At 44.0% G+C, this 13,149-nt stretch overlaps 1 protein-coding gene across 3 annotated transcripts in view; it reads left to right on the top strand.

Moving 5' to 3' along the window:
- Positions 1–13,149, top strand: part of LOC126094515 (mitochondrial outer membrane protein SLC25A46-like) — a 49,108-nt gene that overhangs the window by 3,884 nt on the left and 32,075 nt on the right. For all 3 annotated transcript variants that reach the window (XM_049908926.1, XM_049908928.1, XM_049908927.1), the window contains one exon: positions 12,867–12,923. In XM_049908926.1, the coding sequence (XP_049764883.1) occupies positions 12,867–12,923 (57 nt within the window). The remainder of the gene's footprint in view (positions 1–12,866; positions 12,924–13,149) is intronic.

Consider the following 13,149-nt stretch of genomic DNA (forward strand, 5'->3'; position numbering starts at 1 on the left):
TTCTTATGGGGGCATGTTAAGGATATGGTGTTTCGGCCACCTCTCCCAGCCACCATTGATGATTTGAAACGAGAAATAACAGCAGCTATCCAAACTGTTACGCCTGATATGCTACAGAGAGTGTGGAACGAGTTGGAGTATCGGGTTGATATTGCTCGAGTGTCTGGAGGGGGCCATATTGAACATCTCTGAACTTGTTTTTGAGTGAAAAAAAACCTTTTTAAATACTCTTTGTAATGATGTATAACAGAAGGTTATATTATGTTTCTTTCATTAAATACACATTTTTAAAGTTGTGGTATTCTTTTTGAATGACCCTGTATTTTATCATTGTAACAACATGCTGTAAATTCAGATACCTATACTATGTAACAACAGTATGTTGCATTATGAAGTACTGTACCATATATTGCCAAGTGTGTCACCCTTAAGTGGCTTCTTGTAATTGTGAATTGCAAATTCCTGCTGTTTGTACAAAAATTGTATAAAAAATGTTATGACATTTGCAAAAGTCACCAGTTGGTGAATATACTCAAAAAAGACAATAAATGTAGAAGATGGAATCTGTTGCCAATACTAAATTGAAATAGAAATACTTTAATTATCTTACCAAGGACTTATAGTGGTATGCAAAGATTTTGAGATGCTTGCTTCAGTGGTTCACGGGAATTTTGTTGGATAATATGATGAAAGCTGCACAATATTTCAAGGAGACAGCTGCTTATTTTCTTCAGGAAGCACCTGAAGCAGTTATTATACCACAAAAGCCTCAAACTGCACATTTTGAGGTGGTTATCAGAAAAAGTTCAAGAACAACCAGTGTTACTGGCTAATGCTTGAGTAGCTCCAAAAAATCATTTTCCCCCCAGGGGCTCAGCATTCATTTGCTGGGTACGGGCTTGGCGACCCCGGGGTCCCTGAGCTGGGGACTGGTAAGTGCCGCCAGTCCCTTGTCACCGTAAGCTCTGGGCATACTTCAGCGACCACCGTGTGGCACGGTGGTCGAACGTTGTGTGTCTCAGGGAATAGGGATCTTGGCTTGACCGCCCAGATCGCGAGGATGGGATAAACCTCTATAAACAACCCCTCAATCTCAAGGTGTGCCGCGCACTGATGAGATGCATGGCTGTTGAGGTGGAACAGTCGTTAGTGGGCAACCTCTGGGGAACCTGCCGCAAATCAGTTTTATAAGGCTTACCTAGGTACGCGGGGCTCTGTCTAGGTGGACTTCCAGTTCCCTAGCTGCTCGTGGGACCAAGATGGAACCCTCGAACTTTTATTCTTCTCCTCCCAGCAGAAAGGGTGGGCCGCTGGTAGGTTCTAACTCCCAATCCAGCAAGATGGCTCGTGTAGCCAGTCCTCCTGACTCAGTTACTCGTAACAGAAGGCAAACTGCTTTGCAGAATGTGTTTCTTATAATTAAAAGAAAAGAGGGGAGTTTCGATAAAGTTTCACCATTTTATATACAGACAGGCTTAGAAGGCATTGCTGGCACCTTAAAATCTATCAAGTGCTTGCAAAATGGAACCTTGTTGGTTGAAACATCTAGCTTCCAACAAGTCAAGAACCTTCAGAAGGGACTATTTCTTGGGGAGTTTGCGATAGAGACTGAATTTCACAACACCATGAACTACAGCACAGGTGTTGTGACTTGCAGAGATCTCGTTGAAATTCCCCAAGATGAACTGAAGGCTGAATGGTCCCGGGAAGAAATTGTTGACGTGCAACATGTTATGAAACGGGTGGATGGTGCTCTCATGAAGTCCGACTCATTTATCCTTACTTTTAACAGCACCAAATTGCCGGAGCATGTGAAGGCAGGTTTACTACATCTCAGTGTACGGCGTTATTACCCCAATCCCATGCGGTGTTTTAAATGCCAACACTTTGGGATACTAGTCTTGGCTGTAGAGGGGAAGCCACTTGCGGGAAATGTGTGGTAAAGCCGCCCATGAGGTAGTTGGTTGCTCCTCTCCTCCCATGTGTGTCAACTGCTCTGGGGATCACCCTGTGTGGAGTAGGGAATGCAGAGTTTTCCTTGAGGAACGGAAGATCCAGGAACTTAAAACCACAGAACGCATCCCGTATGGTGAGGCAAAGAAAATATACAAGTCCATGCAACCCTCCACGTTCGCTGTCTCCTTTTCTTCCGTTCTGAAACAGCCAGTCTTGAAAACTGATGCTGCTACACAAACGGAGGTTGCTACTGTCAGCACTAGCACCTGCGTTTGTCAATGTATGTGGGTCCAGTCTTGTGCACTGCCTAGTGCTGCTACACCCCCTACCGCTTCTGAGGTTTTGGTTCCAATGCCACCTCAGACCAAAAAATCTAAGCCAACGCCAAAGGTAAAGACTCGCCTGCTGAAGGAGACTGACGGTATACATTCTGCTGATGTTGTCATTCTCTCTGACGTCTCTCTAGATTCCTCTTCAGAGGCGATGGAGGTTGATGTCAGATTGGGTCAATCATCTTGCCCCAAAACTGAGCCTCCACCTGTTGTGGGCTCTCCTCCCCGACAGAAAGTGAGAATGAAGGTACTCCCACCCAAATAGATGGCTCACATTATACAGTGGAACATGAATGGATTCCGGACACATGTGGAGGAACTGAAACTCCTAGCACAGCAATGCCCCCTGTGCTTGTGTTTACAGGAAACACATTTAAAACTATCTGATGCTCCTGTATTAAGGGGCTGTACGTTATATCGCAGGGATGACCTGTCTGGGGAAAGGGCCAAAGGCGGAGTCACCATGTTTGTCAATAATGGCCCCACTCCTCTGCTCTCTCCCTGGATACTGACCTGCAAGCAGTTGCAGTTGAAATTCATTCACATTGGAGGCTTACCGTTTGCTCCCTTTATTTAGCTCATCTGGATGCAGTGAACTTAGAGGCTCTCAAAGATCTTATTGAACAATTCCCCCACCCATTTCTCCTCCTGGGCGACTTCAATGCCCATCATATCCTGTGGGGCTCCACTTCTCTTTGCACTCGTGGTCGAGTTTTGGAGAGCCTCCTGACATCTCAAGTGTTGTGCATCCTCAACACTGGTACTCCGACTCATTTCTCTGCTGATACTGGGTCATTCTCAGACATTGACCTATCTTGCTGTTCTCCAACCCCCACCGACTCTGTTCACTGGGAGGTCATTGATGACCTTCATTCCAGTGATCACTTCCCCATCCGCCTTCATCTCCTGGATGGTGTATTGCTGGAGCAGAGGCTGCCATTGTGGATGATTGGCGGGGCTAACTTGCCACTGTTCAGTCGGTTGGCTGTCTTTGAACACTGCATCAGCGTACAGGAATGGGTGGATCACATCACACTCATGCTGCTGACCTGTTCATACCAAAGTCTTTTGGCCCTCTTAAGCGGCGCCTTGTACCTTGGTGGACAGAAGAGTGGCCATTCAGCCATCCGGGACAGGCGTGCGGCTCTTCGACAATTTAAATGCTGCCCAACAGCAGTCAATCTTATCGCCTTTTGAATCGCGAGAGCCAGGGCACGCCTTGTCATTAAAGAGAACAAAAAAAGGTCATGGCAGGAGTTCCTGGACTCCATCAACCATTCCACTTGTTCCACAAAAGTATGGGAAGCCATCCAGAGGATTTCCAGTAGACGCAGCCGTTTACCAATAGCTGCAGATCTGAACCAGGGATGCCTAAAAATGACACCCAGAGCCATTGCTCAGATGCTGACAGAGAATTTTGCACAAAGTACTGCCACTGCAAACCAGGATCCAGTGTTGCGTCGCTACCGTGCGACTGTCAGGAGAGCAAACTTGGACTTTCGGTCAAACTGTTCTGAGGCCTACAACTGCCCTTTCTCCATGTGGGAACTCTAATCGGCACTTACTGAGACTTCTGACACTGCACCAGGTCACGACCGCATCTGGTACTCCATGCTTCGATATCTGCCAGCAGCTTCAAAGGAAATCCTCCTCGAATGTTTTAATCTCATATGGCAGACAGGAGTGTTCCCCACCTCGTGGAGGGAGGCAATTCTCATCCCTCTCCTCAAACCAGGAAAGGCCCGCACATGTCCCAGTAGTTATCGGAGTATCGCCTTGACAAGCTGTGTCGGAAAGACCCTGGAACGGATGGTTAACCATCGGCTGGTCTGGCTGTTAGAAACCATACAGCTCCTTAGCCGCTCTCAGTGTGGATTCCAAAAATTTTGGTCCACGGTCGACAACCTGACCCTCCTAGAGGCAGCTATTCAGCAGGCTTTTCTCCATCAGCATCACTGTATCGGTATCTTCTTGGATATCAGTAAGGCATATGATATTACTTGGAGACACTGTATTCTAGCACAACTGCATCAATGGGGCTTTTGTGACCGCCTCCCCATTTTCATTCGGTCTTTCCTGTCTCAGTGGTTTTTTCGGACCCGTGTTGGTAACACACTGTCTTTTCGTTTTGAGCAAGAGAACGGTGTCCCCCAGGGCAGTGTTTTAAGTGTTACCCTCTTTGCCATAGCCATCAACAGTATAATGTCTACAGTGAGGAGTCCAGTACAGTGCTCCTTATTTGTGGACAACTTTTCTGTTTTCTGTTCCTCGTCCAGTGTTGCAAACGTGAGCCATCAGTTGCAGCTAACAGTGCGGCGCTTAGAGGAGTGGGCTGCAAAGATGGGTTTTCTGCCTATAAGTGTGTTTGTGATCATTTTAATCGTTCTCGTCGTCTTTTTACTTTGCCTGCCTTGCATATGGGGGATACTGTCCTACATTTTACAGACACAGTGCGGTTTCTGGGCCTAATTTTTGACTCCAGGTTATCATGGCTGCCACACCTACGAGACTTGAAAGCCAGAACCCTGAAGGCACTGAACATCCTCAAGTGCCTCAGCCACAGGTCTTGGGGAGCGGACAGGATGCGTCTCCTTCAGTTTTACCGGGCTTTTGTGCATTCACGGCTGGACTACAGGTGCATGTATGGGTCAGCGAGGCCATCTTATTTGCGGATCCTTGATGCTGTCCACCATGCTGGGATTTGACTGGCCACGGGTGCTTATCGGACCAGTCCCGTACCCAGCCTCTGTGCTGAGGCTGGGGAACTGCCACTTACCATCCAGCGGCAGCTCCTGCTGCTGCGCCAGGCTTGTAAGTTTGTTTCTTGCAGCTCCACCTCACCTGCTCTCCATATTGTTGCTCATCCACCTCTGGACTGCCTTTTTTCCTGCCGTCCCCGGGCTACGTTGCCGTTTGGGATCTGTGTGCTAGACTCCCTCGGTGTGGTGTCTGTACAACCCCGAATCCTGGGTTTTAACTGCCTACCACCCTGTTTACTGAAGAGGCCCAGAGTGATTTTAGATTTATTGCAGTACAAGAGAGATTGCACTCCTGCCACCGTTTTTAATGTAGCGTTTTCTGCCATTTTTATCTGACCACCATGACTATGTAGCTGTTTTTACGGGTGGTTCGAAACAAGGGGATTCCGTTGGTTGCTCTGTTGTTTTTCTGGATCGTGCCCTCAAGGTTCGACTGCCTCTGACTTTTACTGTCTTTGATGCAGAATTATTTGCAATCTTGCGGGCACTGGAGCAGATGAGACATTCATCCTGTCCTAAATTTCTTGTCTGTTCCGATTCACTAAGTGCTCTTCACTCATTGCAATGTTTGTATCCAGTAGATAAAATAGTCCAGACCATCCAGGATGCCCTCCTCCAACTACAGCAACTGGGGAAGATGGTGGCTTTCTGCTGTGTTCCGGGCCACGTCGGCATTGCTGGGAATGAAAGGGCAGATCTCGCAGCCGAGGCGGCGTGTATCCGTCCACAAGTATTTCAGTGTGCTATCCGCCTGCACACACTCACCTCACTGTTGAGCTCGCGAGTCATGCATCGGTGGGATGATGAGTGGCTGCAAGTGACTGACAATAAGCTCCGTATAGTCAAGCCCACAATGCGTGTATGGTGTACTTCCTTTCAGCCCCGTCGACGGGACGAGGTTCTCCTCATTCGGCTTCGGATAGGTCACAGCCTTATGACGCATGGCTTCCTGCTCCGGTGAGAGGACCCTCCAATGTGTGGTGCTTGTGGCATCCAGGTCACTGTGTGCCACGTTTTATTGGATTGCATTTTATTTTCTGACCAGCGGGCTGCGGCTGACTTGCCAGCGGACCTGCCATCTCTTTTAGGTAATTCTCTGATGAATGTGGTTAAAGTTTTACAGTTCTGTGCCATGTCAAATGTTTTTACAAAGATTTTAGGGAGAGGATCTCAATTCGCTCACTGTGTGACAAGCTTGCCCATATTTTATGTAAGTGGCCAGTCAATGACAATTTCCTGTGGTATTCTTGCTGCTCCGTTTTCCCTTTCTTACGTTTTACTTTCTTATGTAGCATTTTCCTTCTTTTCCTGCTTTCTTTGCATATGTGCTACAGTTTTATTACGTCTGTCCACATTCGTTCCTTTTAATGTGTGTCAGGGCGCTGATGACCTTGACGTTGAGCGCCCATAATCCCCAACACACACACAAAAATCATTTGTTGTAAAATACATTGCCATGGACAGTATGGGTTAAGTAAAAAATCACTGCTAGACAGTTGGCAGTGCATGCTTGACAGATGTTGCTGTTTGTAGTTCATCTCTAATGATGGACTACTGTTTGCCAGACCATTTGGCAGGTTATTTAGTTTTGAAAAGAAAAAGCATAGAAGATTAGAGTTTAGCATTCCTTCGACCAGAATGTGAAGGCAGAGGACAAGCTTGGATTAAGTGAAGGATTGGCCATGTCCTCATCATAGGATAAATCTTGGCATTTGCTTTAGCAATTTAGGGAACCTATAGAAAACATAAGTCTGGAGGGCTGAATCTAAATTGTTCTCTCAAATGAAAGCGCAATGTACTGACCACTGTGTAACCTTGCTTGGTTATTCAGTTTTGGTCAATAACAAAACTGAATAACTGGGCAAGGTTAACAGTGGTCAGTACAATGTACTTTCATTTGAGATAGGCTAAATGAAAGAGAATAATGTTCTTTCCTCTTTGCCTTGAGAAGTCTTAAAAATATTCATAATCATCCACATAATTGAAGCAGTGTGAGACTTCATTGATATTATTGTCCTAATAGGTATTGTAAACATTTTGTCCGAACAAGATTTAAATGGTCCGACTAAAAAAAGTGAAACACCCAAAAGACATGATCAGTTGTCAGCATAACTTCATACTTGTACACACCGTTGGCAGATTTGTAAATGATTATCCTTGCAATTCTCTGAAAGAGAGAGAATGGCCATTAAAGTGCATTAGTGGTGTTCATGTTTAGTGTTGTTACCAGGCCTGGTGGTGTTTGTAAGGGGTGTGAATAGTGTCAGATGTTGAGTGACCACTGTAGAGGACACAGAGATGCCATGTACTTGTGTGGAACAGCATTATTAGCACCAGACAGAGTTTGAAAGGTGCCTCATTGTAGTCTGTATTTGGCCACCCGGTTGAATTACACAATATCCATATACGTAAAGCAATTTGGTATGACAATGGTCCAATGTTGGACTGCGTTGGTACACAAGGGCAGGGATAGTCACCGTCGAGGTCTGGTTGACCACGTCTGACAGCTTCAAGCAAGGATTGTCATATTGTGCCCCAGGCACATTGTAACCTCTTCACATCTGCACCTGCCATTCGAGGTCAAGTAATGGACTCCTGCAACATTTTGTGTCATCCTGTGTCATTGAACAGAGGCACAGCAGCTGAACCAAAGAATTATCCTCCCACGTGCAGGCTGCCATTAACGCCATAACACGTATGGCTGCATTTGGAGTAATGCTGTGACTGGTAAGCCTGGACTGCTGATGAATAGCATTCCATTAGCTCCAGATAACCATCGTTGGTGAGCATGGCAGTGACCAGGATAGATTTCCTACTCTTCCAATGATTTTGAGAGGCACAGTGGTGTTACGCACGGCTACGTAGTGTGAGGGAACCCTGTGGTATGATTTCAGGTCACAGCTCGTAGCGTCCCAATGGTACATCGAGGGCATCCTGTGTCCTCACTTATTACCCCCTGTGGTGCATTTTTCAACAGGACAATGCATGGCACATGTCTTTACTAACTGTCTGCATGCTGAAGAGGTATTCCTGTGGCCAACAAGTATGAGAGATTTGTTCCAAATAGAACATATGTGGGACCAGTTCAGATGAGAACTGCATCCCATTGCCAGTATACAGTATATCGAGAACAGTTTTGGGCCAGCTTGTGTCAGAAGAAGATGCAACAACTTTGACACCCTTCCCTGCTGAGTCAGTGCTTGTGACTAGGCCAGAGGGGGTGCAGCATCATATTGGTAAATTGGCACATTCTGCCAAATTATGTGTAAATTTGATTCATTTTTGTAATCACTGAATTTATGTCTCATTCCTTTTCAACCCATTCTGGGTTCTTCACTTTTTTTGTTGGGCAATATATTTCCCACTTTTCAATGGTTGTGAAGTTTTCAGAAAAGGGTTGGTGAAATTACTTTGACCCGTAAAACAATGTTAATTGCTGATTTCGTAGACTTTCCCGGCGTAATAACTTCTGATATTCTTCACGGGTTTGCAGCCGGATCATGTCGTCGTCCTGACACAATATTTCGGCGGACCAGCTAGCCACCATCTTCAGGTGAATTAATGCTAGTGCACTGCCTCGCTGGAACTGAATTCCAGCCACGATGATGGAAACCTATATACACCACGAAGAGAGCACCGCACGTGCGTGAGATGATGGGCAGGGCCTCCAGGCAGCAAGTAGACATGCAGCGCACCGGTGGGAGGAGATGGCAGAAATGATAAATCGCAACAGCACTAGTTGGATGAATCCAATAATCGAAAAGAAGACCGTTGTTGTTTAATGTCGGACAAAATCAGATTCCGTATCTTACTTAGAGGAAAACCTTTATCCCTGTTAATAATATTACTGGATAATCTAATTTCGATGGATTCTTTAAGAACACATTCCCAATAGCAAGAAACAGGAGAGATCAATTGTGTCTTGTCATACATCATCCTGTGTCCTTCGTTAAGGCAATGATCCGCCACTGCCGACTTCTCAGGCTGGAACAACCGAGTGTGCCGATGATGTTCCACGCACCGGTCATGAATAGTTCGAATAGTTTGACCAATATACTTCTTTCCACAGTGACACAGAATTTCATAAACCCTGTGCCTCCTCAAGCTCAAATTATTTTTCACTGTGCCAAGAAGGGCTCCAGTCTTGGCCACCAGCGTAAAAACACTTTTAATATTATGTTTTCTTAAAATTCTTGAAATTTTGGATGATATACTTCCCGCAAAGGGTAAATAAGCAACAGATTCAAAAGTATCCTCTATTGGCTTGCGTGACGGACCAAACTGAAGAGCATGGCATATTTGTTGTATATCCATTCTGTTTAAAAACAATCTTCAAATGATCAAGTTCTTCTTTCAAATGTTCGTCATCCGAAATGGCGTAAGCTCTTTTGACGAAAGTCCGCAAAACTCCACTACGTTGGTGTGGCGGATGACAGCTGGTCGCATGAAGGTAGTGGTCAGTATGAGTGGGTTTCCTATACACACTATGACCAAAAGTACCATCATACTTTCTTTGCACTACAACATCAAGAAATGTTTAGTGCAAAGAAAGGAAATATTGTGTCAGGACAACTACAGGATCCGGCTGCAAACCCGTGAAGAATATCACAATGTTAATTGCTCTTAGCTGCTACACTTGATTTGACCCTTGCAGTTACCTGATTGCATTCAAAGAAACTTTTCTCGAACCACTGGATAAATAAGTATATCTGAGAATGCTCTCCACTTAAACTTGCATGAACATCATTTTGACCTTTAGGAATTTGCTGTGTTCGCTTTCAGAACTTCCTCAAATGATCCTCTGAAAGTAGCTATGGGAAAAGTAAATACATTTGTTTTATGAAATGAAAATACAGTACCTTTTGAAACTTCTGGCAGATTAAAACTGTGTGCTAGACTGAGGATTGACCATAAAACCTTGTCTTTTGTGGAAAATGCTCTTAGCAATTGAGCTAGCCAGGCACAACTCCTGACTTGTCCACATAGCTTTACTTTTAGGAGTGCTGGTATCTCAAGATGTGCAGCAGAACTTCTTGAAGTGTGGGAGAAAGTAGAGAGGTACTGGCAGAAGCAAAGTGTTAGGTAGTCCTGAGGCAAGGCTGGAAATCATGGTCTGTAAAGGCATTGCCCATGAATGGCAAGGTTCCATATTCAAGACCCAGTAAGGAACACAATTTTAATCATCCTGATAGTTTCAAATGGTGACATATTCATTCTGGATTCACAGAAACACTCTGGCTCATATTGCTGGACTAGCTGTCCTCAAACAAAGGATATAGTGAAGAAATAAAATGGCTTAGTGACAGCCTAAAGGTGTCTCCAGATTGATGTTAGGGAAAAACAGACAAACTGCAGTACCACTTGTCAGCATAGATCCATAACATCATTAAGATGGCAGAATTGAGCGAGGTGGCGCAGTGGTTAGCACACTGGACACACATTCAGGAGGACATTAGTTCAAATCAACATCTGGCTATCCTGGTTTAGGTTTTCCATGATATTTCTAAATCGTTTCAGGCAAATGCTGAGATGGCTCCTTTAAAAGGGGATGGCCGATTTCCTTCCCTAAACCAATGACCTTGCTGTTGGGTCCCCTCTCCCCAAATCAATCAATCATCCAACCAGCAGTTCTTTCCACCACATAATTCAATTACAACAAAGAAAGAAGATGGTGGACACCCCATGGGGACCATTATGTTACTCATTACATGTGCAAACAAACACAGGTGATAAGAGACATGTTTAATTGCACAACTACAAAGAAACTAATGTGATAGCAGTGAAAACTATGGGTTCAGGGCAGGGATAAACTAAATCTATGACAGCCTAATAATGAAAATACACCAAAATAAATACTAATACAAAAATCAAACAAACTACATCCCCAGCAATCAACAAAAAAGTCCTTGGTACCACAAACTTGCACATGGCTCCAATACCTAGTACAGGATATTTCAGTTGATCTACATGGATAAAATGAAGTCCACTGTACCAAAAAATCTATCGTATGACTAATACTGAAAACGTAACCTCACCAATGTAGGTAAAGCAAAATCCATGCTATCTACCAACTCCCAGTCCAGTGTAATTATTAACAACTAAAAACGCAGCCAAAAAATTCATAAAAAAATTCCATTAACACTAATTTGGATATACGAGAAGCACATAATCATGCACATAAAAACATATACCATACATACTACAGTAAAAAAATAAGGCCATAAAAATGTACATACGAGGTGCATTCAAGTTCTAAGGCCTCCAATTTTTTTTCTCCGGACTGGAAGGAGATAGAAACATGCGCATTGTTTTAAAATGAGGCCGCGTTCATTGTCAATACGTCCCAGAGATGGCAGCACCGTACGGCAGATGTAATTTTACCGCCAGCGGCGAGAATGAGAACTGTTTTAAATACTTAAAATGGCGACGTTTGCCTTACTTGAACAGCGTGCAATCATTCGTTTTCTGAATTTGCGTGATGTGAAACCAATTGAAATTCTTGAAAAAAGAGACAGCATTGGTCGTATATTTTTTTACTATCGCAAAATCGATTTTGCGATAGTAAAAAAATATACGACCAATGCTGTCTCTTTTTTCAAGTATACCTGTTATCTGGTCGTAGTGCACAGGACAACATGGAGTCGCCAATCAATACAATTGAAATTCATCGACAGTTGAAGGAGACATGTGGTGATGGAGTTATGGATGTGTCGAAAGTGCGTTCGTGGGTGCGACAGTTTAATGAAGGCAGAACATTGTGTGATAACAAACCGAAGCAATCTCAGGCTCGCACAAGCCTGTCTGACGACATGATCGAGAAAGTGGAGAGAATTGTTTTGGGGGATCGCCGAATGACTGTTGAACAGATCGCCTCCAGAGTTGGCATTTCTGTGGGTTCTGTGCACACAATCCTGCATGACGACCTGAAAATGTGAAAAGTGTCATCCAGGTGGGTGCCACGAATGCTGACGGATGACCACATGGCTGCCCGTGTGGCATGTTGCCAAGCAATGTTGACGCGCAACGACAGCATGAATGGGATTTTCTTTTCGTCGGTTGTGTCAATAGATGAGACGTGGATGCCATTTTTCAATCCAGAAACAAAGTGCCAGTCAGCTCAATGGAAGCACACAGATTCACCGCCACCAAAAAAATTTCAGGTAACCGCCAGTGCTGAAAAAATGATCTCTCAAATGGCTAGCCTGGATTTCTCAAACCAAGAACCACTCCAAATATAATGCTATACAGTGTCCCACCAACAGTGCCAGATATGCTGGTCCAAGATACAGCAACTTTTGTCACTCTCATACTTTTCCACAAACACAACACTTCACATACTCTGGAATTAAGACGAGTAACTGAAAGAATTAAATTGTGATCAACATGTCATCCTCCATTGTGACATACAGCAACCTAGTCTTTAACTGCATTGCCATATCCATAACTTTAAAAAATGAAACAAAAAAATTAATAATTCTAAATCCGAAAACAGCCCATAACTGCCAACATCAAAATCACTCACTAACAAACTGCCACAAACTCTTCCAACATTATTCTCACAAACAGCACTCACAAAGTACAATGAAACACTAAAATCACTCAAAAACAGTTTGTAAACATAAAAATCCCGCACTAAAAGAGCTCCACTGCATAGTCCGACATACCCTATGCAAACATGGTCCATTTCAAATATGCCACACCACCATGACTTAACGTAACTTCAGTTGATTTTCCTTATGCATTTGGTAAAACCAGTCCCAATAGTTAAGATTGGATATCTCTGCTTGATGCTTTCATCATAAAATGATATTTGTTTCAGGGAAATAACATGGAATAGTTCACTGAAATCTATTGGCCAACACATCTTACTGAAATGGTGAGAACATACTTCAGTACTTTTCTGCAGTAATAATTATGTGGAGTGAATTTTTTTCTTAGCAATTATTTCTTTTTATTGTTGATTTAGTTTCTTACAAAATGCAGTGTATTGAATCTATTGATACTGTACGTCAGATTTGACCTGTGACATAATGATGTTGTGGCATCTGTCATTCATTGTGTGCACACAGAAGTAGAATGGAACTTTGGCAGTATTTATTTTA

The sequence above is a fragment of the Schistocerca cancellata genome, chromosome 8 (assembly GCF_023864275.1).
Source record: "Schistocerca cancellata isolate TAMUIC-IGC-003103 chromosome 8, iqSchCanc2.1, whole genome shotgun sequence".
Taxonomy (NCBI): Eukaryota; Metazoa; Arthropoda; class Insecta; order Orthoptera; family Acrididae; genus Schistocerca; species Schistocerca cancellata.